Source organism: Pempheris klunzingeri, chromosome 10 (genome assembly GCF_042242105.1).
Source record: "Pempheris klunzingeri isolate RE-2024b chromosome 10, fPemKlu1.hap1, whole genome shotgun sequence".
Classification (NCBI taxonomy): Eukaryota; Metazoa; Chordata; class Actinopteri; order Acropomatiformes; family Pempheridae; genus Pempheris; species Pempheris klunzingeri.
In genome coordinates this window covers 10,214,771-10,242,766 of record NC_092021.1, presented here as the reverse complement: position 1 = coordinate 10,242,766, position 27,996 = coordinate 10,214,771, and the positions used below count along the sequence as shown (strand labels likewise).

Sequence of the window (27,996 nt, the reverse complement as noted above, 5' to 3'; positions counted from 1 at the left end):
GTAGGACCTGAGCAGCACGGTCAAGCAGAAAGCAAAACTATTTAATACCCAAACAAACAGGCAGAAGCAAACAAAAGCTCAGAAACAAACGGTTCACTCTTAAAGTGGCATTCCAACTAGCCACCTGGTTTTTGAAATGTTGTTTGAAGATGGAAAATGACTGCTTCACTTCCTCTGCTACAGATGGCAGCACAGTGAGCGACAGTTTTCAATGCACTGACAAGACTCATAGCTTTTCTCTTTTGGTTTCATCTCAAATGCTCCTGCTGTTAACTGATAAAACTTCGTCATCTTGTAATATTTTGGAAAAAATGCCAAGATGCTGAAACCTAAACGCTGAAACAGAGAAGTTAAACAACATTGTAGGTTTGTGTTGTTCATGTTATGAAATTTGGAAAAATGCCAAAGAGCTGAAAAATAAAAATAGACTGACTTGTACTGAAATGTGTAATGTAATCTGTATTTTGTTAAAAATACATTTTATAAAATTATTATCAAAAAAATATATATTGTTAAGAAACTGGTATTGAAGTCAAAGTTGTTTTTTTTAATGTCTGTGTGTGTACGACTGATAAGCATCTTGAAAGAGAATTGTGAATCCTAATATGTACAGTAAATTCCTGTGGTGACCAGACTACCATACAGTATACAACTGTTTAGGACAGAGATGAGAGGTGAGGGTGTGTGTGTGTGTGTGTGTGTGTGTGTGTGTGTGTGTGTGTGTGTGTGTGTGTGTGTGTGTAGGAGCATGGTACATACCAGAAATACCAGGAGGGGATGGTTGGGGGGGGGGACTTCTTTATTAACCTCACTCACAGACCTCCAGGATGGACATAAACAGACTCTCCTTCTCAGTATTGTACTACCCAGAGGCTAGTGTATGTGACTAAGTCTATTTTGATTTGGAATCATCCTCTTCAAACAAAAAGGTTTTATGAGGAATATTTCTTGTTTGTACAATTTCTTTTTAGCGAGACTTGCATGGCCTTCCTGAGTTTGTAAATAGTTTTGTCCTCATGCCTTCAGTAAATGGCAGCATTAAAATCCGTTTGTGACATGTGGTGACAATGTTGCCATTTATTACAAAGTGCAAAGTGGTTTGCTTGTGTTATTGTTTCAGAGTTTGTATGATACGATCCGAAACGAAGGTGTAGTATTGATTTTGATGGCCCTGCTGAGATTGAATGTATGTTCTGCATTTTCAGCATTCCACTGTATGGCGAGTAACTGAGTGTGTGTGCTCATGTTCACCTGTTCATCATCCTCCACTACCACAAGGGTCAGTTTGCTCTTCTTGAAGTCCAGACAGGTGATCTTGGGCCTACAATAGTTGAACAAACATGCAGATTACATCCAACACACACGAACAAACACACTTGGGGAAGAGATTGATGAAAACTTAAGAAGTGATCCTATGGAGCACTGAAGTAATCATTTCAGTTAATTAGGATATAACCAAACATACCAGAAGAAGAGCCCAATTTTAGTTTCTCCTTCAAACACCAGAACTCCAGTGGGGGTCAAACCCAGACTGTATTCATTACCATCTCTTGCCTGCAGGACAAGACAGGAAGAGAAAAGCAAGAGGAAACAGTAAAATAGACAAAAATGTGACCGTTTCACATATTGATATTCTTCTGCACATTCCTGTCTTTCGTGAAGGACACTCCTGATTCAGGGTGTACAGTGCATGATGGAGAGAGAGCGTCTGTGTGTTTTACCTTGACCATGTGCATGTCCACCCCATACATTTCTAGCCACTTGGCTTTATTCAGGTAGTTAATTTCAGCTTGGGCGGGTGTCTGACCTCTGAAAGAGAGGAGGAAAAGAAGGGAGGAGGAGAAACAAAACAGAAAGGATATGTTAGCATGATCTAAAACATGACATGGCGCTCAACGTTGACAGTGTAAGAAAACAAAATGAGAAGAGTGAATTTATGCAGCGTTGCCGGTAACGGTTCCGGACTCTAGTATGAAGCACATCCATTTATTTTCATAGATAGCTGCCACCTGGTCATTTTAGAAATGAATTCCTCCTAACTGATATCCAATTTAAGTGACTAGACATATATTTAGGGGTGTAGTTATAGTGAAAAGCTGACCTGCACTCCTTCCATGCGTTGTATATCGCCAGCTCCACATCCTCTGTTTGGTTGGGGATGAAGCGAAATTCTGACACCAGGTCCAGATTGTGGTCCAATGGGTCACAATCACCTAGCTCAGCTGAAAATACACACACACACACACACCACAGTCTGAGCAACAGAGGTGCACAAGGTCGATTTGTCGAGGGGCTCATACAGTCGTGCAGGTGAGTCTAATAAACTCTACAATTCAACTGCAAACTAACAGCATTCTTAAAATACTACTTTAGTGCTTACTAAGGCCTTCAACCACAGGAGGAGTGCATAACACTGTGGTAGTAGGTAATCCTACTGGACAAAATAAACAAACCCTCCTGTCACAGCACAGAAAATGTTGTTGTTAACAGAGGCACTGATGGGTGTATGGGGCCTGTTACACAAAGCACCGTTAAGTATTCTCCTTAAGGGTTCCTTAAAATGTCCACTGAAATATGTCAGATTTTCTCTTTATCTTGGTCTTATAAATCGACCGAGATTAAGGTGATAAATGCAGAAAATGAACACATCCTGAGGAGAGGACGGCCGTGGCCAGGAGAACCGGATGGATACGCTTAATGATGGGCGATTTATTTTAGGCTAAGAATATGACCGGCAGTCAATTTATGATTTGTCCGACCATCAACTTGGATCACTCAATATTCCTCGGTTGTGCTTTTACAAGCGCGTTGCAGTTGATGATTGTTGACTCTATGGTTTTTATTCTAGGGGATCCTTCCAGTGAGAATTAGGAGAGATATTTCAAGTCTACAGGTCACCAAGTTTGGAATGCCCTTACCCTCCCCCTGAGCACATTGACAGTGATGTCCCCATTAAAATAAAGGGAGTATGAGATGTTGTGTGCTTTTTCAATGTTCCAAATCGGGACCCTGCATCAAGATTCATGTGGGGTTTAGTATGTGCATTCTTTTATTGTATCCTTCCAGAAGTTTAATCTTTTCCTCCTTTGACCAGTTTGGATTTCTAGTCTTCTTTTCTTTCGTTTTTTTTTTTAAACTACAGGCAATCTTTGTGCGGTGATAAAAGATCTCACAACTATGCAAACAGTCACCGTGGAAACTGCTGTAAAATCTCTTTCAATGCAGTAACTCAACCTCAACTAAGGACACCTTTTAAGCAATTCTGTGCAACATCCTAAAGTAAGTCCCACAGCTAAGGAGAACTTAACTTAACCGGCAAAACTGGAAAAAACCTGCAACGGGTCCCTGATCTCCCTCTGGACAAGATTTTATCAGGTGGAAAAAATCAAAAACATCACAAAAGAAAATCAAAACATAAATATTCACTAGATCACAATTAGAAGTGTGTTTTGAAGACAAGAAGTGGGGGGAAAAAAAAGAAAATCCTCATATCTGGTATCTGTCATATCTGTGGTTTAGAGAAATAGGACGGAGACTGAAAAGCATTGGTTCCGATTACCTTATGCGTCTGGGTAGATAAGAGAAACTAGGACTTTACTGTTTAGCTAGTCCAGCTGTGAGCAAAGCCTCAGGATACAGAGGAGAGAAAAGATAATCTTATCCAATCCCTATCCCAGTAAATGTCAGTGGATCAACAACTTAATTCTGAAAAAAGGAAAATGAAGAAAGAACGGCTGACTGAAGGAAAGAGAGAAGACAGAGAGGGTGCTGGATTAGGGGGCCTCTGAAGAGGATGGAGCACTAATGAGCTGGCATTTACCCCACTGTATGAGTGTGTGTGTGTGTGTGTGTGTGTGTGTCCAAGAGTGTGTGCACGCAATCCCATTCCATAAACGCCTCTAATGACTCAGTCTTTGTTCCTCTGGAGCTGCACTCTTTATATTGCTCTTGCAGGTAAATGCTGCATGTTAAACAGTAAATATGTGTAGTTTGAAATGTATGGACTCATTCAGTATTTGGTAGAAGAGAAAGCCCCATCAATGTCTGCTTCACCAGTGCATTTTAAATCTACTGTAACTATGGAAACGTCAAATGCCTTAAAATGGACACCAGGGTGTCTTCCTCTCTAACCTTGTGAAAGTTGGATATTGCCAGGAAACAGGAGATAATAGCCTACATACTGCTGTTACAGACATTTGACTGACAGTTAGTTATAAATTCCCTAAAAGCATTAGAGGTACAATTAATGAAATGTTAAGAAAGAATTTTAACATTTTCAGAGCTTTTGTTTTTCCCCGTATATTTTTTTTAGATTAATGGGTAAGATTAAAAATTAAAGTTCTTGCCTTTCTTATCTGAGCTGTGGTGACATGACTTCATGTGTTAACCAGTTACAAAGTAAATGTGGGGGCTGGTAACAATGTGTGTTTGGGCATGTGGGAGGGTTGTAAAAGTTTTAAGCGACGTCGAACATAAACTAGCTCTTAGAAATAGGACTTGAGTCACTACAGATTGAAAATCACCAGGCATCTTGGTACACGAGCGCACCGTGCTTCAATCCACGCTAACTGGTATAACCACATGCAATATTCCTACACAGGCCTTGTTGGGCTTTTGGTGCAGTGAACACAACACACATCCCAACTGCAAAAAACATTCCACATACAATAAGAAAACATGGCAGCTGTTACAGAGGTGATCATTATTACCAAAAGCAGAGTTTGAGAGAATTCTGCTTACCTTGTAGTGAGAAAGCAGCCAACTCCACCGCCGTGTCGAATGGACATTCTAGCCTGAAAGTACAGTCAGGGTAAGAGTCAGCCGCAGCAAAATCAGTGCAGTTAAACCACTGCCATAGGCCACCTAAATTCTCTTATGACCATGGCTGAAGGCTGGTGATTTTTAACATTTTCTGTTTTGATACAATGAAAAAAAAAAAAAACAACTTACATTGCTGAAAAAAACTACACTTGTATTCACAGTCCACTTTCTGACTGCTGTTAATAATTCTATTCTGTTCACTTACATGTAATCCTGTAAGCCTCTTATACAAACATGCCAATGACCACCAACACAATAAATGGATTTAAAGGGATAACAACTGATGAAGAAAAGCAATGCGGTATATTGTCTTGGTTAATTGATTTAAAAGTTAGCTGTGTGAAATAATAGGTTAAATAACAAGACAGCAGGGTTACTTTTATTATGACAAATGCAGTATTGCACAATAATAACTGTTTAAGAAAAAACTTCTAAACCTGGGAACAATTTTTACATATTTTGGGTTCTGGATGACTAGTAGGTACAAAAAGGTTTGGATGTGATCCAGTAGATAAGTTACACTGGCTCCTAATTCTTAGATCAAAGTACGTCCACTAAAAGTTCTTTTGCCACAAATGATCCCTACAGAGATAGACCTGTAAGATCCCTTTTGTTTAAGTTATATCCTGCTATTCCAAGCCACCAGAATCCACTGACAAAAACAGTAATTTCACCTCGCCAAACATGGGAGATGCTGGTCTACTTGTACTGTGTGTGTGTTATACAAATACTGTGTTGGGCCTTAACTAACCCTTTAAAAACACCAAAGTCAGACAATAACAAAAACATATGAACTGATTGAGATAGTGGTGGACCAACAACAACTGGACACCCCCTGTCGCCAGGACAGACTGTGGGTGTGTATTTATAAGTACATCATGTATCCCCACTTAAAATTATCTGAACTATCCCTTTAAGGTGGATATTGTAAAATGCAGGAAGGGACTTACTTGCCACTGAGGATGTCTTGCTTCAACTGTAACACAAATAAGTACCTGAAAGAAAAAAAAAGAAAAGATACTGTTAAATGTGGTGATGACATGAAGATCAAAGCTCGATGGCAGCAAAATTGAGACCCTGCTCATTGCCTTCAAAACGTTGGGGGGGGGGGGCTCTTAAAATGTGAGTGAAATAGAAAGCAAGAAAAAAAAGGTCACATGTTTGTGCCTTAACTCACCTGGTGAGCTCCTCGTGCAGGTTGTTCGGTTCTGAGGAGTAAAACTTAACTTTCATGTGAAGGCAGTATGGTGGGCCAACTGAAAGACATGTCAGAGTGTCAGCTGAGTAAATGTGCATACATATGTAGCAGGTTAACTGAGCATATTCGAGGAGGGGAAAAGTACTGTGTACTTACTCTTCACTTGCTTTTTGATACTTTTTGTAACGTCAAGCCAGTGCTGTAACAACATAAAGGTGATAACAATATAAAAAACAAGCAAAAAAAATCAAAGTCAACAGCAATGTTGCTTTCAAAACCGATCTTACAAATCTCATGTCTTTCTTCAGTTTACACACACAGAATATTTAGTGCATTCAGTGCAACTGAATGACTGAATAAAAGCTAAGTGGACACACACAAACACTAAAGTCAATGTGTTCTGTGCTGTAATTCTTCCTGGAAGTTCAGGCTCTGTGAGGCATGAAAAATGTCAAGGAGAGGCAGTAGTGGAGAGAGTGTAAGAGAGGGGAGGAGAGAGAGAGAGAGAGGCAGAGGGGCAGGGAGAGAGAGAGAGAGAGGCAGAGGGGCAGAGAGAGAGAGAGAGAGAGAGGGGCAGAGAGAGAGAAAGAGAGAGAGAGGGGCAGAGAGAGAGAGAGAGAGGCAGAGGGGCAGAGAGAGAGAGAGAGAGAGGGGCAGAGAGAGAGAGAGAGGGAGAGAGAGAGAGAGGGGCAGAGAGAGAGAGAGAGAGAGAGAGAGAGAGGGAGAGAGAGAGAGAGAGAGAGAGAGGGGCAGAGAGAGAGAGAGAGGGAGAGAGAGAGAGAGAGGCAGAGGGGCAGAGAGAGAGAGAGAGAGAGAGAGAGGGAGGGGCAGAGAGAGAGAGCGAGAGGCAGAGAGAGAGAGAGAGGGAGGGGCAGAGAGAGAGAGCGAGAGGCAGAGAGAGAGAGCGAGAGATAACAGAGGAACTCGCAGCACTTTCTAGTCTCCTCTCCCCCGCATTCCTTATTACAGCCCCCCCCACAACCTTTCAACTCTGCACCCCCGCCCCTCTCCCTGAGTTCCTCCCTTCAGTTACAGACTTCCTCCAACCAGCTCTCCGTCCTTCCATGGCCTTCACAGAGCATCAGGGTGAAGGAACAGGAGCACTGGCAGAGCAATGACTTAAAGCAGCTTGTCTCAAAGAGCACGGCCTGACTCCCAGAGCTGACAGGGGTCCCATAACCAATCCCTTTAGCCAATCACTGAGAGGGGAAGTCCCTGCCTCCAGCCTTCCTTCAGCTGGGTGAATGGTGAATAATAGTGAATAGTCTGGCTCTGAACAGCAGCTGAGAAAACTGCCTCAAATAGTGAAAGGAAAGATAACAGTACTGAAGGACCAGGTATAGGTGTCTGAGGGCATTCTGCCCTGGAAGAAAACCTTAGTGATTTTAATACGCAGATTAAGCATTTTTCAGATTAGAATACAACAAGAAAACAACAGCAAAAAACCTTTTAATTGATCATTTCTGTGGGGCAATTCTAATTTCTTTGTATATATTTTATCCTTTACTTTACACACTACTGGTATCTAATGAATGTTGACTTTTTTACTCTCTATGGGACCATTATTTATAAAATGATCATCATTCTGTATTGACGAAGACTGGAAACTAGTGATTGATCATAAAAAAGTTTGCAGGTAAGGTGTATCAACAGTCGACCAACATTACTGTTGTGCGAGATATTTTTGCTAACATTTACTTATGTGATGAGTCACTTTTATCAGTTCATTAATCGTGGGAACAAAAAAGAAATAAAACATGGCAATACACAACAAACTGTGCAGCCCAACACATGTAGACTATTGAATAACTCTTACCGGCACTTGTGCCGAGTCCATGAAGCGCAGTCCGAAGTAGTCTTTCTCTACGATATCCAGATGGTACATGATCTGGTCAAACAGCTCCTCGCCTTTGGCTTTTTTCTGAGCAGGGAGACACACAAACAAATGGAGGAATGCATCAGGCATCCGAGTGAAGCAAAAAAATTATATTAAAAAGAACCTTACAGTGTAAACAGTTACTTATGACAACTCAAATACTGTTAACCCTGAAATTCCACAGGGCACGTCTGCATCACTTTCCGGCTGCGGTGTGGTCTTGTTCTGTCCTCTGTGCTGCTTCATATCCCACCGGGAGCATTTCAAAAGTGGATCGTTGTGCCTGGCTGATTAGTTGACTTGCTCAGGTTTTTGTTGGTTTGGTCCCTTGTTTTTCTCACATGACAGAGCAGGTTATGCTTCCATTTATAAAATGACCAGGTCAAAATGATCTGATTTGTCTGAAGGGGTTTACAATACCTGAAGATACCTTTAGATACCTACCTTTGGCCAAAAAAACCCTTGAAAAAACAAAAACAAACGAGGAGTTTTTTGCAGGTTTAAAATGTTCATGTTCTGACTTCTGAGGTACCAGAAAATATGAACATGTGTTACTGTATATTTAAATAGGTGTTGCCCTCTCTGACAAGGCCGTACCAGTTACTGCCTGTGTTCTGCCGGGGACTGGAAGATCTCTCCCTCACGAGTCCACACACACACTCACACACACACACAGGCATCCAACTTCCAAAGCCCACCATGAGGCACAGTGACAGGGTTGCTACGGTAACGGGGGTTGAAGTGCCCCAGACACTGAGGAGCTGAGGGAAGTGGGGTGGCTGGATACATCATGTGATCATCTGGCTCTGTGGGCCCTTCACTATGTCAGGAAAAGACGCCGTCCAAGATCCACCTGCAGCTGCTGTTGTAGCTTCTTTCACATTTTCTTAATCTTTTGTCTTTCATTTTGTGTCTTTGTCCATATATGTTCCCGCGCTAAATTGACCCATAATTTTAAGAGAAGAGCATGACCAACTTTCTCAGTTTATTTTTCCCCTCACACCAACTACAGTTGCAAAACATGAGTAGATTTACAGGGCAATAATCATGGCCTTCATGTGACTGGCCTGTTAGTGCTCAAGTCCAAAAGATACCCCTTCAGTAAATAACTGGGGTGTAAGGAATTGTCTTTTGTATGCATGTTTAATGATTTACTAAGCATTGCAACAACTAACCACTGTAACACTTGCAATGGGAACGCCATCAGGTCGACAACAACTCCTTTTTTTGTTTTAATTTCTCTAATACCAACATCATAAACAAATGCCCAATTATTCAGAGGCCTATGGTCACTAGTGCTTAGAAGCCCTCTTTGTGGTTCTTTTTCTGAATGTACATGAACAAATATGGTTTCCTACATTAAGATCAGTTCACTGAGCTTTAATGACACCAGGACTTTAGCATCTCTTTTCCATTTGCAGCGCTAGTTCTATCAATTCGTAGTCTTGTGTTTTCAAACCTATGTACAAACTTTTACACATAAAGAAATCAGGGACAAATCACAGCGGTTAAACAAGAAACATGGTGGCAAAATTAGAGGACAGTCTCCAACACCCAGACCCAGACCCACACACACACGCACACCAAGAGAGCCCCTGGCCAGCTCAGGGGGGCTGGCCCCATACTAGCTGGCATAGTTGACAAAGCATACCGCACCCCTACAGTACCCAGGGAGAGAGAGTACAAAGGACTCATTGTGTATGTGTGTTGCAACCAAGGCCTTGTTATGCTGCCTGCAGTATTGTTTGGCTGTTTGCAGTCTTTCTGCCTGACTGTGAGCATGCAGCTCCGTCTCGCAGACATTGTCTCAGAATGCTCAAGTTACAATTGAAGTATTTAGCTGATGCTCTGATCTACGGCAAATTTACAAGACCATAAAACCAACCAGCGTAGTGATGCATCCATTTCAAAAGAGGATGGATTTTAAAAAGGAACTGGGGACATCTGGGCTATTCATCAGCTCCATAGCTTACTTTGAATTATCTGGCCACATGATCTTCAGTATTCTTCAGTGATACCTGACACTGTCATGGCTGCAATGTACACAATAACAATAATAATGTAAAGGTACACAAAAATCATCATTTGGCATATTTTCAGTAGAGCGGGAAACAAGAAACAGAAGTTAACTGAACAAACTATGGCGGTGTTTGTCTGTAAAAAGTCAATACTGCTGGAACCAACAGCAACCTACCAATAAAGTAAAATCAAATCTAAAAGCAAATCAAAATAAATATTCTCTCAAATCATTAAAAAGTACAATTTAACTATAAGGGAAGGAATCACTGTGTGACTGAGTGCGTAAGTATGACTGTGTCTGTGTTCTTTGATTGTCTTGGTAGCAGTTCGTCTGATTGACGTCACACTTGGCAGGTGTACTGCTGAGGATGTCAGCAGCTAACTGCTACAGTTTAGCTGCTGGCTAAGATGTAGTCTTCAGTGAATTTCACTGTGATCTCTGGTATCGTTAGAGTTTAGAAGACATTAAGCATATTATAAAAAGGTGCATCAGTGGCTAATATTGTTGTTTGTCATTTCTATTGCGCACCTTAACTGCAATTAAGTATTAACTGCTTGAACTTATTAGAAGTGTGTGAATTGGAGCACTGAGTTCATTTGATAAGCCCATAAGCTTCATAAGATCTGTGACTTGCAAAAACTTTGAAAAATTCCTGGATCTATTGTTTTTTTATGTTTGTTATTTTCTAGTTGAAAGTGTGGATAGATTTACATTCGGACTTGGATTGGGTTCCATCTGTGTATTACCTGGTTTACTGTTCACTACACACATCCTCTTGGCTCCCACTGACCCTAAATTTGTTTGAGTGTGATCCGATAGAGTTCTAAATATTGTGCGATGACATTTGAATTTGTGATCTTACATATTTACATGTTGCTCCTTGTTTGTTACATATTCATAAGTGTGTGTGCATGTGGGCCTTGATGAGTTTCTTTGCCTGGGCCCCCTCCTGAGTCTGGGATCGCTACTGTGTGTGTGTGTGTGTGTGTGTGTTCTTCACTTTTCTCAATGGCATTCATTGGATCAATTAACTGTTCTCCACAACGCTGCAAGCAGTTCTCCTGGTAGCAAAGCCAAAGAAATCGGTCTGCTCTGAACAGCCACGTGCCAGCAACAAAGCAAGCAGACATAGTGGGAGCCAAGCAATCGTCTGTTCAGAACAGGCGGGCACTCTGAATGGCCACGCCCTGAACGGGTTTGCACGACCAAAACAAATATCCATTAAGGTGCAGCATTGGGAAAATGAACTGTAGCATCGTCATAGACAAGTGTAGCTTGTGCTTGTTTATAAAGGGCTGATTATGATTTTCTGGCTGAAATGCAGATGAAAGGGAACTTCATAACGGGGCTCCATTACGCTCAACATGTGTTTCAAACCTGTGTGCTGTACAATGGAGTACAGTAACATAATGCACTGCTACAAAAGCACTGATGGCGCTTGTTATGGCTTTGGCCTGTTCTGAACTGTTAGCGAGAGGCTGCTTAAATACCACAGGGAGCTGGGTTTTCATTTCACTTTGTTATTTCCTTGTACCAGTGGTGTTCACATTTGGATGATGCCATCTCAAATGTCGATGGTAGTTAAATGGTAGTTAGACGAACGGCCAGCAGCATACATGATCATAGCTGAACAATGTTATATATATCCGTCGTAACTGAAGTTAACTGAGAAACTGTAATTTTACCAAACAGCACACTTTAATGAAACTGAAGGATCTTTAAGCTATGATTTATCTGCCTTTGCCCTAACTATGAGGCTGGGCTGTGCTGTGCTAAATTACCTGCAGTCACTGTGTGGCATGCTCACAAGCATCGCAGTTAAGATACTAGAAGAGTCGTGCATTATGAATGTATTATAACATGACATCCATGGTGTGCATGGGTTGAGCACAACACCCGGCCCATTGTGAAACAGGCATAGTTTAAAAAAAAAAAAAAAAAGAGTAAAAGTATCAAAAAAACATGGCAACATGTTCACCCCAATGACAGTTGCTCAGTGCACAGACGTATACATTTTGGTGGCATTTTCTACCCATAACATATTGCATCGTATTTTCAACTTGATGATGATAAGATGTACTATGATCAACTGAAGCACTTACTTTATATAAACATGCACATGCTTAACTTTTTGTCTGGGCTACAAATCAACAACGAGAGGGAGGGAGGTCGGAGGAGGTGACAGTGTGGGTGGCTGTAGACTAAAGACAGGGAAGTAAATAAATTCAAAAAGGAAGGAATGCGAATCATAATGCTGTGTGGAATCATGTATGGACATGGATGCTGCCACACAGAGGTATCCCTTGGAGACAGCTTTGGGTGGCCTCACATACTGGGGACAAACACACAGCTGGAAACCCAGTAAAGCAAGTGAATGAGTCCTATTCAATGTTAGATCGTCTATGTCTATTTACAATCACCTGAACATCTGAAAAGAAAAACAAACTGCACCATTTAGCAGGGGGCCCCAAACGTCTGCCAGCTTGAGTTGAATTGACTTTTTGAATATTTAGCTGACAGTCTGTGAAAACTTTTCATTGTGTAACATATATTTTATTAGCACAAAAAAGGAACGGCAACATTTACAACATGTTCGTGCATTTTGCAGAACGATAAAACATAAATCCTGGTAAGCTATAGTCTCTGTGTTAATCTGGTTTTATAGCTCATTGCTTCTGTCCCACAATCTCTGTTGGCTTTAACACCATCAGCTATACTTGGAGCAAAGAAAGACTGCTAGCAAAGTGCAGTAATGTGCTAACTCTTTTTTTCTCAGAGACTGTTATGATAGGTCTGGCAGAGACACAGATAGCAGGAAGCAATGTTTCCCAGCTTCCTTCTGTACTGTCAGAGCGTTTGTCTATGTCTATGTTCAATAATAGTTCAGTTCCCCATCTTACCCAGCCAATAGAGTATTTAGGAAGAGTCTCATTAGAAACTACAGTGTCTGTCAAAACATGGAGACTGTAGCGTAATGAAGGGCAACAACACTGACACAGCAGAGAGGAGTAACTTTAGTTCACACTCACTTCAACCAGACTTAAAACATTGAAGTAGCACAGCCTCCTTTCAAGAGGTCAGGTGGAGACAGACTACACCAGAGTAACTCAGCTAAATGTTGTCTGCATAAGGAATGTTTCCTCAAACAAAAGGTGGTAAAAAGAGCCATCTTTTCTTGAGGTCTCTTCTTCTACACCTCTTCGCTGGTTGTGTTAAGTTACTGTTGGTGATGTCATTAGTCATCAGTGCAATGGACATCTAGAAGGAAAAGGATTCAAACAGAGCACCACTGCTAACCGGTGTGTGTGTTTGTTTTTTTTTTACTGTCCTATCACTTACAGATAGCTGGATGATAAGTTGCCGAGAAGAGTTTGCAGGGGCTACCTATATCTGGGGGAGGGGGCGCACCAAAATGCACACTCTGAAACCTAACACAAGGCCAGTGTCCTGCAGGAATGCATTCAATAATCCAACCGAAATGTAAAACTTCCTTCCGGCATACACAGCTAATGAGAGTTTTTAAAAAGCATCGGAGTACACTTAGACTGGTAAAAATCAATGAACTCATCATTAAAATAGGTAATAAAAAAATCACCTTGTAAATACTAATAACGTCTGTCCAAAAGCCAGAGAAAGAAAGGAAATCATAGAGAGAGAGAAAAAACCCAAGCAGATAACATTCCAGTAGAAGACAGACTGGATGAGAATATGAGTCTAACCTCTCTGTGCACACAATAGGCAGCTGATAGGAAGGAGTGCATGTGAATGATTTGGCAGGCCTTCCACTTAGACAGACTCAAAAATGTGTGACATCACTTGCGAAACATGCTGAATTAAACACGTTTGTGGATTCCTGCTCAATAAGCTGGTGAGGAATTCTGAGATGCTGGTTGGTTTCTTTTCATTCACCACGTCTGTAAGTATCACTGCTTGGTCTCAGGCATAAGCAACTATGTGTATGCAGAGAATGACCTTTGAGTTTTCAGAAATAGAAAAGGTAGAAGCTTTTTGTAAGAAACCAACGAATTCTGAGTTTAAACTAATAAGACAGATATTGTGATAGGGCCGGGTATTGTTCAAGCATTTTTGGTACCAGTACACATATCTTGACTTCAATATCTGCACCCGAATGATCCTTTTTCTCAATAGCAATTTTATGAAATCCATTTTAACAAAAAGAAAATATATTAAATATTACGGAACAAATCTTTACTTTTATTCAGCTTATTGGTATTTTTACATACTTAAGGCAGTTTCATAAGCTGAAAAAATAAGTCTATCTATCACCACTTGAATTTGTCTGTTGACAAAATATAAGTAAATAAAAACGTTCGTACAGCTTTTTATGAGCAACATTCAACATTTCCAAGGTCCCTAAACCAAAGATTTCCAGACTGTTTCTGTAACTGCAATTGGGAAAAATAAAGCACAGAATTTCTTCATAACCACAGTAATCAATGCATTTCTCCAACTGTTTATTTTACCAGCCGTTCCTATTAACTTAGTATCTTTTGATCGGAAGTATTCAAGACTTTCTGCGAAACCTTCAGATTACAAGACGGCTGCTTTGCCTTCTGAGCCAGAGCCACTGCTGCACCACTGTGTCAAAAACATAGCTGCCCTAACAAGCTAGCAGTGCCAATGTGGGCTAGCAGCTAAACCTTGAGCCTGGGGTGACCTGGCGGGGGGAGACGCAGGGTGGGCTCTACGCTGCCACTACGGCGTTACTAGCGGAAACCACAGAAAGGTCTGTTTTAAAATTCAAGTCACTAAATTGTTACAAGCCTTCCACACTACATAGCGTAGTCGAAGCATGGCGTTTGTCTGAGAAAAGCAACAAAGAACTTGACACAAGAAAGAAGAAAAAAGGGAAAACAGAGGAGAAGAAAGACAGAAGAGAGAGGGAAAGGTGGGGAGAGTAAGCTGTATATGCTCGGTGATGATCCCAAAGTGTCATGTGATGTGGTCATGTGATTATGTGTTCTCCAGAGAGGATCATGGAATTACAGGTGATCAGCAACACTTCTACACACATACACACACACACACACACACACACACACACTCTAAAGGCTTTAAAAGAACTGCTGCACTAACACAAGCACACAGTGGTCACTAGTGCATCTCTTGCCATTTCCAGTTTTCACAAAACTACATAACCACTGTTAGTTATGCTGACAGATTTGTCAGAAAATATAATCCATGTCTTGAGCATTAAGTGCCCTCCTTGCCACACTAGAACAGCTCTTACACTTGAGGGACTAGCAGAAGCACAGGGACTTCTATCCCACGACACCGTCTGCACATATACATGCCTAAAAAAAAATGATGTATGTCTTGGTTTAAGTGTGATCTCTTCCTCTATGTGTATGTATAACACATATAAGCCTTGCTGTCTGGTTAAAAATAAAAAAAGAGAAAGCAAGCTCAGGAAAACAGCTGTATGTATGGACTGTATATGTACATTAAATATTCTTGTACAGCTACTAAAAGTTCTAAAGAAACTTTTAGGGTTTCTACTGTGCTGCAACTCTCAAGGTAAATATTACTTTACAATGTCGTGACAAGCTGCTGCTCACTACAGTCAAGTATTGAAGAATACACAACCAGTGAAATGATGGCCGGAGCTCAAAAAGCACCTGGATGGACGTAATGGACACGCACAACCCGAAAGGCTGAAACCCTAGAAACCCTCCTTACCGGCAGGTCAACACTGACGTCTGTCCCGTCCAGTAAGGACACGCGGCAGGTGATGACGGACTTTGCATCCCCAGAAGCAGGGATGTGCGTCGTGGCACGCTGGGCCTCCCGTAACCGGGCTTTCTCTGCATGCTTCCGGATGGAGCGTCGCCCCAGCGTCCTGCGCAGGAAACTCAGCATGATGGGGGAGGGAGAGGGAGGGTTATGCTACCACACCTGTAAGAGCAGAATGTAGATATTAAAACAATATAAGAGGTAGATTTTGTGTTTGTGAACTGTGCAGACCTCGTTACATATTTTAAAACAGCGTCTACCTGTGTCTACATACACAGTAAGAGGAGGTATGTCAGGTGGGCAACAGTTGGATATTGGGACTACAGAAACATGAGATGCAGAGTGTGTTAAAAGTATGTTAAAATTTGTAATTGTGTGGCACTCTTTATGTGTAGTCTGTAACGTGAGCTGGAAGGTGGCATTTATGCACCTATGTTTCCATTATCATATGTATAGTTAATGTTCACCAATATTCTGGGTCCAGATGAGGCAATTAGATACCATCAATTATAGATTGTATTATTTTAACCTTTGGCTATGTTAATGAATTACTTCCAGTTGACATTACATGTGAACAGATATCACTTAATATAAAAGGTATATTCAGCATCATATCGAGTTAAGGTAAAAAAACCAATCATGAGCAACAGTAACTATGTTTGTTATCTCAGTGATGGAGGGATACAGCATTAAGTTTACTGTATTTATTTTCTTTTAAGTTTAAAAAGACAGGATTCCTACAGCTTGCCCAAAGACAAACTCAAGCACTGACTATAAGGTGCGTTTTCAAGGATTACTTGCAAATGCAAACATTTTCAAGGTGTTTTTCAAGGTTTTCCAGCATCTTACGGCCGTGTTGACTGCAATACACTAAAATAATTTAGGCTCTCTCTAACTTATACTTATATTTATATATATATATATACATATATATATATATATATATATATATATATATATATATCTTAAAAACTAAACTACTAAGTCAGATAGCGATTTGATGTATAAATGCAATTAAAATTTCAACCACTTTAATCAAAACCCAAGCACTTTTCATGCCTTAAAAATACCACATGATGAACTATTCGAGCACTTTCATGGATTTCCGGCACCGTTAAGAGCCCTGAAAAGAATACTAATTAAAGCAGAGCGTAAAGTCATGATTAGAGGGGATTTGAGGTACTAGCTAAATGAATCTGAAAAAGTTAGCTAGCTTAACGTTAGTCGACTTTAACGATGTGTAACGTTAAACCTGCTCGGTGTTTTTTTAATACGGGTCATCCCCCACCGCCGCCCTCTCAAAGTCTTAGCATAAAAACAAGCTGGGGGACACAAATAGGGAAGACATCTGCGGAAATTACACGAATAAAGCAAACAAACGGACGTTTTAAACCCGTTTCGGCCTGGAGTACCTGGTCGGTACAAGAGCAACAGGTGTGCGCTCGTTTTATATCAGGAGTTAACCGCTAGCAACGAACGCAAGCACACATATACGAGTCTGACCGCACAAGCGTGTCCCGTGGAGGAAAACAAACGCCGCCTTTAGCTCCGAGAGCTGGACCCGACACACACTTGTTCCTCAGACACTTGTGGCTCTGTGGAGGTCTGGATGAAGGGAAACTTACAAAAACCTCCTCGGGTGAATTCACGGTGAGAGCACGTCCGCTCGCATTGTAGGCGACTAACCAGCAGCCTCGTACATTTCCAAGGTTGGTAAGGCGTCTCTCTTTTTCTTCTTTTTGTTCCGTTTCTTCCACCTCGCCGCCTCTGCGGGATGGTCCTCTGCTCCTGGTCCCAACAAAAACTAGGAGGCGAAGCTCTCCCCAGGAAGTGACGTCACCACAAATCCCTGACAAAAACGTGATTAGCATTTTTAAAGCGACACGCCTTTTGTGTTTTCAGCTGCTAAAGTTATTATATTCTGCTTCCTTTACCTCAACACACACACGTAGCTACCTTTGCAAGTTATTTTGAGTCTTATTAGATAGCACAAGGTCAAAGAAAACAAGGCTGTATGTAAATAATCATGAAATACTTTTCCTGCATTTAAAACGGCAAAAAAATAAGATTATTGCCCTACCCATTCATTTTATGTCTTTGAAGTACCCATAATAGTCTAACATGCCTTGACAGCTACACCCCCCTCTGGTTAGTTTGGGAACATAAGATACACACAGATCTTTTAAACCTCAGCTTCATTCAGGCTTCAGAGGCCATTAAGCTTTTACGGCAGCAGAGGGGCATAGTGAGTGTGTGGCATACAGGGTATTTACGTGTATTTGCCCCCTCAGTCGTTGCCATGTGTCATTTTATTTTACAGTGTACACTTGTATTTTCACCCCCATTCAGTGTGACACATTTCTGATTAGAGAAAAAATTAAGAGAATATCAATAAAACCACTAAAGATAAGTCAAGTCACCAGAGTCAAAGTTCATTTTCCTTTATTCTCTCAGGTGAGTTGATCAACTACGCACCTTCATATCTTATTAGTAGTGTACCCTTAATAGTTAATTTGTATTTATTGGTCACATTGTTAAGGGGAACTATAATGTGGATGAATACTCGATTCTGATTGGCTGCAGGTTGTCAATTAAAATGTGATAGGACTCCTTCTAAGTAGTTCCGGTGAATTAAGGCGGAACTACATTAAATGAGTAACCATAGCAACAGGGACCTAGTGTTTACAAAGTATTGTGAACGGTTGACGAGCTAACTTATCTCCAGCAGTGAGTGTCTTCCTTCAGGTCCTCTGAACACCACAGGAGGGAGACGGTCACACACAAGCTGCAGGAAGTACACCGAGACTAAACATCACTGAAGCGGTCACATCCCATTGGCTATTCAGCTAGCTGCAGGTACTCGCTACGTCATGCTGCAGGTAACAGCACACATGGCCATTCATCTGCTGGATTGATCTGGGGACAGTGGCTTGGCTGGCTAGCTAGCTAGCATTGTTTTTAAGCATACGTTGCTGTCAAATTAGCGTTATATTTACTGTTTGTCAACCATAGGCAGCGTCATTGACTTTGAATCTTGCTAGCATCATGTTAGCATTGTAGCTCATAGCTGAGCCAAAGGGATCTAGGAGCTGAGTGGACTGGAGATGTCTTCCATGGCCAAGTCAAGTCTAAGGTTCGTCCTGTTTACTGGAGTAGTGAAAAACGCTTCCATTGCATAGGGACTGCATGAGATGGTAGAGACTGTTCCAGGTATTAGTCAAACCCTAAGGCTTCAGGGAAACTGAGACAAGCTTAGCCACAGCTTGTGAGAAACATTACATTTTGGTCAATGGTCCTAATTTTTTTTTTCTTTGGCTAGTGAGTGACCAAGGCGCATCACAGATTAGCCCTTACTTTGCAAGGACACACCAGTCGCTAACAGCTCTCAGATATTGGTCAGTTATCTTTCTAATACTTACAATCTAAACTGTGACAACACGTTAGTTAAGCTTATAAGGGCAGTCAGTGGTGATTGTTGTCTAGCGTTACATGCGCCAGATTGTAACTTGCAGGGACATTTAGCTATGCTAGCTAATATGCTAGCTGATACGTATGCTAACGTCAGGTGTCACTTGTTGCCATGACCACGGTCGTGTTGACGTGGGGGCCCGACAGGATGTGAACAGAAGCTACAGTGTAAAACAGACAAGATGCCTGGTGGTTTTAGTGGTGAGTACAACTTTAGCTAAGAAGTGTAATTTGTAATACTTACCACTGAATTATTGGGTTCATTTATTGTTTTCTATAAAAAAAAAAATATCCTTGTCAGAACAATTGTAGATCAGAGAATGAGTTTTAATACAGATTACCTATATTAGAATCAATCACTTCTAATACTTTATTATACAAGCCCGTTTTATCTTTATTGGAATTTTTATCTGTTTATTGAATTTAAATTGAAGCTAGAGAATGAGTGTCTAGTTTGGGATACTGTGAGTTTATTACAATACTATGTTTGATGCCATATTGTTGTGCATTGTTCGGCCAAGTCACTGTCCTCCCATCCTCCCTTTTCTTAAAACGTCTATATGTAAATGTGACTTTTTATGTGCGTTTAATCAGAGAAACTACAGTACGTGCATCCCTTTTCCACTTTGGGACTTTAATGCATAGTAATAGGTCCCATTGTGGCCTCTGGTTCAATAACATCATTAGAAAAGGTGGTGGTTAGATCCAAAGTACCTTATTCTATTAAATCATCAGGCATTATTACAAATCAGCGGGGAAGCTCTTTGTCTCTGTGTTTTGTCTCTTCGAAAACCTTATAGCATCAGTGTATTTGTTGTTTTCTTTAGTGCTACAGAGATTTAGCACTTTGGCTAAACCTCAAGCATCAATCTAAAACTTCTAATCAAGTGCTTCTGGTCGTTGGTGCCGTCTTTTTCGTCTCACCCTAGCATTGCCCAACCTCACTTTTACAGTGTGGAAAAGCAAGGTGATCTGAAGCCACGTCTCCATGCTTTGACAGACAAGCTTTAATTGTTCAGCTTATAGACATGTCCAAAGCACTGTAAAACCACGATACCAGAAAGAAACAAGCAACTGAGGACAAAGGTTTTTATGACACAGGTAGGAGTTAACCAAGGGGTATAATACGGTAAAACATTTCTCATTAGTTTGTGTTTCATTATATATACACTCGCCGTTATAGATTACGTTTCAAAATAAAACAAAAGTTTTGAAATACCAGTCTTGAAAATACACAGCATTTGTGTCACATTTAAATCATTCAAAAAGGAGAAAAAAAAATTTCAAAAATAAAATAAAAACAAAATCTTTCTGCTCACAAATGATTTTCCCTTTTATTTTAAAGATTTTTTTTTCATATACAACATTGTATTTACATGGTCTAGTATTATTTACACAAAATTAACAAGTGGCACTGTGTAGTTAGGAGTTCTTTTCTTTTTTCTTGTTCCCTACAGGTCTTATTTTTAAACAAAATAAAAATGACAAATTAAAACAAAAAAAAATGCTTTATGTCTCCAACTTTTTTCTTCTTTTTCCAGTAGCACTACCTGCCACTCAGCCTTCTACAAAGTGCTGTCCCCTCCCTACCCAACTAGAGCGGTTTTCATCTTTACAAAAATACAACTAACCCGAGCCCTCCCCACGTCTGGTTCCCTTCAAACTACCTTTGATCAGTAACCTAAACGCACAGACAGTACCAATTATGTGTCGACAACAAAACACTTTGAACGCAGACAGCTCATCGCTGGACACTTTGTGCAGACGGAGACTCTGGCAGCCCCGATTGATCAATTATTAAGTTTTCACTGCGGGGGCCGGCGTTTTATTTTCCAGTTAGAAATGGTCCAGGTTATGTGAAGTTGCTATTGATGCCACCTCATCAAGAGGCCTTCGGCATTAATTTTTATTCTGTATGTCATTTCATTTTTTGGTGTGTGGCCCTGCTGCTGAATACCAAAAGTGACGATAAGAAGCCACAAGGGCTCCAATGGTGTTTTTGATCTTTTGATTATAAGCTAATACGTGCAGGGCCTGTGATGTTTTTCTAACTGTCAATAAAAGTTAAGTCAGTCGCTGCCTTGCCTCCGTTTGTCCTTGTTTGGAGAAGAAGCTTGATACTGTGCTACAGTACCCATGGTATTCTGCTCAGATGTGTCATTCGCCTTTAGGCCATGCAGAGAGAGTGGGATCCATGTATAATGATCCAAAAGAGAGGCATCTGGGGAAGAACAATGAGAAGAATGGACTGTGGATGTTTGCGTGGGCTCTGCTGAAATGACTGATGTTGCCTGAGAGAGGGAGTTAGGCCGATTCTGGGAACACGGGGAGGGTTAACAAAAAAAAAAAAGAAAATAGAGCGAAGAGGAAAGCAGTTTCTAGGCTCTTCTTGATCCCACCTCTCCGTGCGGCCAAAGTATGATTCAGCTGTTTGAGGGGTGTGAGCGTGGTTCGAAATGTTTCACAAAAGATTCAGCCCGGTTCTTAGACTGAAGAAGACCCACTAAGCAATTTCACTTTCCGAGAAGGCTCTATCTGCGTTCCTTCAGGAAATAAACTTGAGACCGGGTTAGATTAGGTTTGTGGCTTTATGGCACAACCTTTCATTCCAGTTAATGGACAAGCAGGCTTAGACCAGACAGCTAACAAACTATGTGTTAGAAGTGGAGGAGGGGAGAGGTACAGAGCAGGAGATGGATGAAGACAGATCGGAAACACACACACACACACACACACACACACACTCACACTCACAGCAGTAGGTTTTCTCCAGCTGAATCCATGGAAGGAGTCAATGACAGCAGGTACTGAAGCTGCCGAGAAGGAAAATATTACGAAGAGGCTACACTTTATCCCACACCACTATGTAAAGACCGACGGCAGCTTCATCTGTACTTCTAAAGGAAACCCCCCAAAAAAAAGACTCAACAAGCAACTTGATGCTGGGTTTTGTGAATTAAAAATACAAGTCATCAGTAAGTCTCTTATCACTCATTAACGCATCATCTTGGCTTAAAAACAACATGTGCCTTAAAATGAAGTACCATTGGGAAAGATCAGTAAAAAAAAAAAAAAAAAAAAGGAGAAGTATCGTTTGAGTGCCCCGTTTGTGCTGCTTCTTTGAACGGTCAGCTGTTCTCTGGCAGACAATCAGACAGATAGAAAGTAATTCAACAGCAAAGTTTGGCTTAAAGCCCCTCCAGTGACCTCTGAGCCCGCTGACAGAAAAAAATTTTAAAAAAAGCATTCACTGAGGAAAAACAAATAACTAGTCTTGCTAAGTTTAATGCTGGGTGGTATGACAGCTCACACCAACGGTGAGCAGAGATCTGGGCTCGCTCCCGTTTGCTGGACTCGCGTGTGTTGACCCTCTGGATGCAAACACACCTGGGGAGGTCAGTGGAGGGAGCCTTTTAAGTCCTTTTATGTTTTTACCATTCAGGCTGAGGCTGAGATCACTTCAATCAATTCAGCGCACAGTTTCTTTGACAAAACCTCGAGCGCAGCACAGATACCGATTGCATTAAATTCTAGCAGCTTTCATCCACTTGAAATAGAAATGTCTCAGGCTCTAACATACTGACCTTTGGGTTGCACAAAGTTGATATTTGCTAAAAGTTGCCCTGCTCAGCTCAGGGGAAACCGATTAAAGGGAAGCCATGGAGCGTCACATACAGTGAGGCTTTGTTGCAAGTGTCTGGCTCAAGGACACTTCAGCAGGGATCCTGCTGCCCGGGTCTGATTTAAACATCAAATTGGCTGCATACGAATTCGGAGAAAGAACCGAACTGACCTCAGCCTCGTTTCTTAGCTTAGATTGTAACTCAGAGAGGACGTGTGTGTCCTGGGACCTCTCTTTACGGCGCTGTCATCATTTTTGCTGTGCTGAGTTAATGCAAAACATTACGCATCTGTTCTGGATAATCGATCAGTGCTGAATTCTGTATGACAGCCAGGAGGTTTGCACACGTAAAGCGACGGTGGCCGCTGCGAGGTGAACAGACGCCAAGGAGAGGCGCCCAGCAAACACAGGCCCTGAGGATTGTAAACCGGCCGTGTTCTTCGGCGCGCCGAACGACGGCCGCTTCAGAGCGCGCGCACGTCTGTGAGCTCAAAAACACAGCACAAAGCAGGAGAAAGAATACAACTTGCCACAGCATTGAACAAGAGGTGAGACACAAAGTGCTTTCAGCTGTCCATCTGCCAGTCTGTGCTGTCAGAAACTTAGACGAGAAAGCTGAGAAAGATAAAAACCAAGTACAATAAATTAAAATCAGTTTTTTTTTTCCTCCACAAAAAGCAAAAGAAATAAAGAAGTAGTTAGAAGAAGAGGAATCGCACTACTTTACTACCTAAGATTTAATCAGGAAAGCATGAAGCTCTAGATTCATACAAACAAACATACAAGTTTTTTTTTTTTGTTCAGTGGACAGGGTTTGACACGAACTAAAACACAATAAATACTCTTTCTGAGGAACAAAAGATAAGGTATATCTCTTTATCAGCTAAAAGGACACTAAAAAAAGGCAGGTCTGTCTGGCAGACTCGCTCAGAAGGGGACAGGGCGACCCTTTGGGGGAAAAAAAACAAAAGAAAAAAAAAAAACTTTCCATCCATGGGGGCAGACCTTCCCCTTCGTACTTATGGCACTACAGCAATTCCCCATCCACCTTTTATTCTCTTGCAATTTTATCTTTTCATTCTCTGAATACTTTTTTTCTTTACCCTGAACATACAACATCCCCTAATGGTACCTATTCAACACAGCTGGATTTCTTTTTTTTTTTAAAGTCTAGCTTGTCCAACATTTTCACGTTTGTTCGTTTGTGTCTTTTTTTTTTCCATTTTTGTCAGCATAAAGTGCAACAGTGCTTTTGTTCTCTCCTGCTCCGGCCACCTGGGCTCCTCCTGGTGACCCCTGACGCCCCCCAAGGGTCAAACGTCACGGGTTAGCGGGGTCGGGGTTCGCGCTGGTCTCGCTGGTCACGCTGGTCACGCTGGTGGCGCTCGCGACGCTCGGCTCCTCCACTTCTTCCTCCTCCTCCTCTTCGTCCTCTTCCGTCACCTCTCCCACGTCCAGCACCTCCACCTCTTCATCGTCGTCGTCCTCTTCATCCAGACCTCCTTCCAGCAGCTCCACCACGGCCGCCTCCCCTTCCTCCGCCGCCATCGTTGCCATGGCCGTCTCCTCTCCTTCTTTCTGCTGCTCTTTCTTGTCCTCCTCCCCCCTCTCCTCCTCCACCCTCTCTCTCTGCTGGTAGATGGCGGTCTTCAGTGGTTTGACCAGGCCCTCCTCGTAGACTTTCAAGATGGCCTCACACACAAATCGGTACTGGCTCTGATAGAGAGATGGAGAGAGACGTTAAATAGCTGATGGTTTAAAGTGACTGGGAGAAGCGGAACAGATCGACATGTGTGCATACAGGTGTTTGTATCATCATGGCCCTCTGGTCTCTCATGGTCCTGACGATATCGAGAGGATACACCGGCTGACCGCACTCCATCAAACACAACGCTGTCTCCATGGTGATCAGAACCCCCGTCCGACCAATCCCCGCACTGGGAGAAAAAGTAAATAAAAGACGGACGAGTTAGAGCACGCGAAACACACGAAACAGTTCACCATGGTCGTACTACCCAGAGAAAGCGTACCTGCAGTGCACCACCATCGGCTGGTCCTGTCCGGCCCGTTTGGTCCGTACCAGAGCCACAAAGTCCAGGAAGTCAGTGGAGTCATCAGGAACACCGTGGTCTGGCCATGCCAGGTACTGAATCTGGGTGAGCTCTCTCTGCTGCTCACTCTGAGAAAAGGAACACAGGACGACAAATGACTCTTAACATACGCTTCTGTTACACATTTTGGCCGTGTGTGTGCGTGTATCTGTCCTTTGTGGAAAATCTCTCAAACTATTGGACCGATCAGCGTAATATTTGTTTATATTGACATGCACATTTATGCCAGTATGCTGAACAACCTCTCATTGTTGCAGTTATTCTCAGAAATTCCCCGTTTACAGGACTGGACTTTAGACGCTGAGCACACACGTCAGATGCTAAGTCCTGTGGCAGAAGCCTCAGAGGCTGAAAACAATCATTAGCTCACCATGCCTCTGCTCATCTCGCCACCGGGATGCAACAGCTGTCACCAAGTCATGGCCAGTCTGTCAATCAAACCGGAGCGGTTTTGCATCATCTAATCGTCTCTTTATAGAGACCACTGACCAAACGATTTAGAATGTGTGTAGCTGCTAACGATCAGAGGCCGATTGATTGGAGCGCCCTTACTTACACTGGTTTGAGGTTTGGCTTAGGTTATGGTTAGGAGTAGCAGAGATCTGCCCTCTACTGAGTGCACTTTTTTCATGTATTGCCTCTCAGAGATGCTTCCTCAATATTTGACGCCTTTGAAACAAACTGAGGGCATTCACTCTCACCACAGTCAGGATCCAAGCTTACTAAGTAATTCATTATTCTCGTATATCACTCATTCTCTGAACCAAAAACAGGTTATTGTATTTCATGTGGGCGACCTCCTAGCATGTTTCATGTTCTGTGTGTCCTCGGGGGAGACTGCTCAGCACCCTGTTTGTGTTATTATGGCCTTTAAAGATGTTATGAAACGGGTAGTGTGAATAACAAACAGCGGTTTTATTTTTCCCCCACTCCGCTGGACCACTTGGTGATTCACGCTGCTCTTTCTCATATTATGAAACACCAGATACTGATGACAATATCATCTGTAGCTCTACTACAAAATGCACATTTTATTTGGCTGCAATCAGAACTACAAATAAAGATATGACACACTTTTCTCCTTTTGTTCATTCAAAAGGGAAATGAAAAGCAGGATACTGTGGCACGGTCATGTGCACTCAGACATTAGAAAATAAGTCAGCGAGATTTAAACCCGGCAGGCACACAATGACGACAACACACACACACACACTCTACTGCAGATAGCTACTGACCACTGTTTCACGTGCAACTCAGAGCCCCTGTGTTCTTCTTAAATATTGCCTTGCTGCATCGCCATGGTAACACATCTATCTCCATAGCAACAATCACAGGCAGAGGAGAATGCTAATTGCCTCCTCCTACAGTCATGTATTTTAAAAGGTCATGATACACGGGCAACACACAGCGAGGTAATCAGGACAACACAGACAGCAGGAAGTGACGAGCAAACAGCAGGAACATTTGATCCTCCATTAAAAGTTCATTTTCCAATTAGATGCTACAGCAAAAACTCTGCGTGATGTGACACTGCACGGAAAATCAAATTACATTGAGATGGATGTAAAATAAAAGTTGACCCTGACATGCTGAAGTACGACTGTAAGCGCCAAAAAGCTTCAACGTGAAAACAAGACAAACTTAGATTCTCTGTTTCTGTTTTCCAAACCATCACCGTCCCACTCTCTGCTCCTCTCTTCCTCTGTTTGGTTTCTCATTTTGCTCTATTTCAGCAATGTGACTGACTGGGCTGGCTGGGTTGTCATGGTAACCAGATCCCAATACGTGGCCCGCATGCAGCAGCGGGAGCCAGAAAAAGAACAGCCCACACTGGTCACTATGGCAACACACCTCCTCGGGGTCCTCAGCAGCTCATCCTTCCACAGACACTCTTTGATTGGGCCCAGTGTCTTTCTCCACGCTGCTTCGCCGTCCTCTCTGACCTGCACGCACCCTCCCGCTTTCCCTTCTTCATTGGCTTTAACTTCTAATTTGCTCCTATTTTTCCTCCCCTGCTGTGTGGGTGCCCATGGGGGTGTGTGTGCCTATATGTGTGTGTGTGTGTGTGTGTGGGGTTACCTGTGTGTGAGTGAGAGTCATCTCCCGGACCAGGAAAGCAGAGTTGCCCTCTTCGTTGTGGCATGTGACTGTAAAGTCTCCGTAGGTGGCGCTGCTGTCTGGATTGGGCCAGTACTGATGACACTTCACCTGTAAATACAGACAAAGTATTTTTTCATTTTCCAAACAGCCTGTAACTATTATTCTGAGCTCAGGGGTCAAAGGTCAAAGGCCATTATTTTTAATACACAAATATAAAATAAACAAACTTTGCAGTTATAGGTGAAGACTTGCAAACCAGTTATAATTAAGGCTTGGACCGGACAAGACCAGACCAGTTATAGCAGATTTAACCACTAGGTGTCACACATGACCCAGCCGCTCCCAAGTGGAACAAACTGACAGCCCATGAATGAGAGCGTAGCGGCACCACAGACAGGACAAAAAAAATTCAACTTAACCTTCTTAAGTTCACATCAAAATAAAAACTAGAATTACTGCGACATAGTAAAATGCCTGCGCTGACCAGTCAAGGTGCACTTTACACCCACGACTGTCCACACCAAAGATTGGTGTGAAATATGGTCACACTCGCCCCCGCTGTTCCTGAGTTGTGGCTTTGAATAACGTGTTTTTAAGTGTTTTTGCAGAACATTATGAAACGACATAAAAGCTGACCTTGTCATTACTTCATTATTCTATCCTATTAGACATTTGTGTGAATGTTTCATAATTAGTGTTTGAATTCTTTGAGCCAAAAACATTTTTATTGAGGTCATAGTGACCTTTGACCACCAAAATCTTTATCCCTGCTTCCCAGAACACAGCATCAGTTACAACGGAGGGTTTTATTGGATAAACCTCGTAAGGAGCTCAGTCTCTTCGGCTTGTCTGCTTGTTTGTTAGTTTTTGGGTTTTCTGTCCTGTGAACTGTTACTTTACTGGAATTTAGACACTAGACAGTAGTGGCTCCATTTGTGGCCTAACAAACATAATAGTGTGTTAATCACATTGTCATAATGCTTATTGCTAATGTAATACAAGCTAGATTTAGCGTTGCCTGCACAG

The 27,996-nt window shown here is 42.0% G+C and overlaps 2 protein-coding genes across 5 annotated transcripts in view; both read right to left on the bottom strand.

Annotated features, from left to right (window-relative positions):
* Nucleotides 1–17,467, bottom strand: part of epb41l5 (erythrocyte membrane protein band 4.1 like 5) — a 37,105-nt gene extending 19,638 nt beyond the window's left edge. For all 3 annotated transcript variants that reach the window (XM_070838067.1, XM_070838069.1, XM_070838068.1), the window contains exons 1-11: nt 17,295–17,467; nt 15,616–15,831; nt 7,836–7,940; nt 6,176–6,218; nt 5,999–6,077; nt 5,772–5,816; nt 4,741–4,793; nt 2,102–2,222; nt 1,722–1,809; nt 1,466–1,554; nt 1,252–1,321 (exon numbers count right to left, since the gene is read on the bottom strand). In XM_070838067.1, coding sequence (XP_070694168.1) covers nt 1,252–1,321; nt 1,466–1,554; nt 1,722–1,809; nt 2,102–2,222; nt 4,741–4,793; nt 5,772–5,816; nt 5,999–6,077; nt 6,176–6,218; nt 7,836–7,940; nt 15,616–15,795 — 873 coding nt within the window. In that variant the 5' untranslated portion in view covers nt 15,796–15,831; nt 17,295–17,467. The remainder of the gene's footprint in view (nt 1–1,251; nt 1,322–1,465; nt 1,555–1,721; nt 1,810–2,101; nt 2,223–4,740; nt 4,794–5,771; nt 5,817–5,998; nt 6,078–6,175; nt 6,219–7,835; nt 7,941–15,615; nt 15,832–17,294) is intronic.
* A 2,745-nt stretch (nt 17,468–20,212) lies between these two features.
* ptpn4a (protein tyrosine phosphatase non-receptor type 4a) overlaps nt 20,213–27,996 on the bottom strand; it is an 80,843-nt gene continuing 73,059 nt past the window's right edge. For both annotated transcript variants that reach the window (XM_070837681.1, XM_070837680.1), the window contains 4 exons: nt 26,950–27,078; nt 24,790–24,938; nt 24,561–24,696; nt 20,213–24,475 (listed from right to left, as the gene is read on the bottom strand). In XM_070837681.1, the coding sequence (XP_070693782.1) occupies nt 24,080–24,475; nt 24,561–24,696; nt 24,790–24,938; nt 26,950–27,078 (810 nt within the window). In that variant the 3' untranslated portion in view covers nt 20,213–24,079. The remainder of the gene's footprint in view (nt 24,476–24,560; nt 24,697–24,789; nt 24,939–26,949; nt 27,079–27,996) is intronic.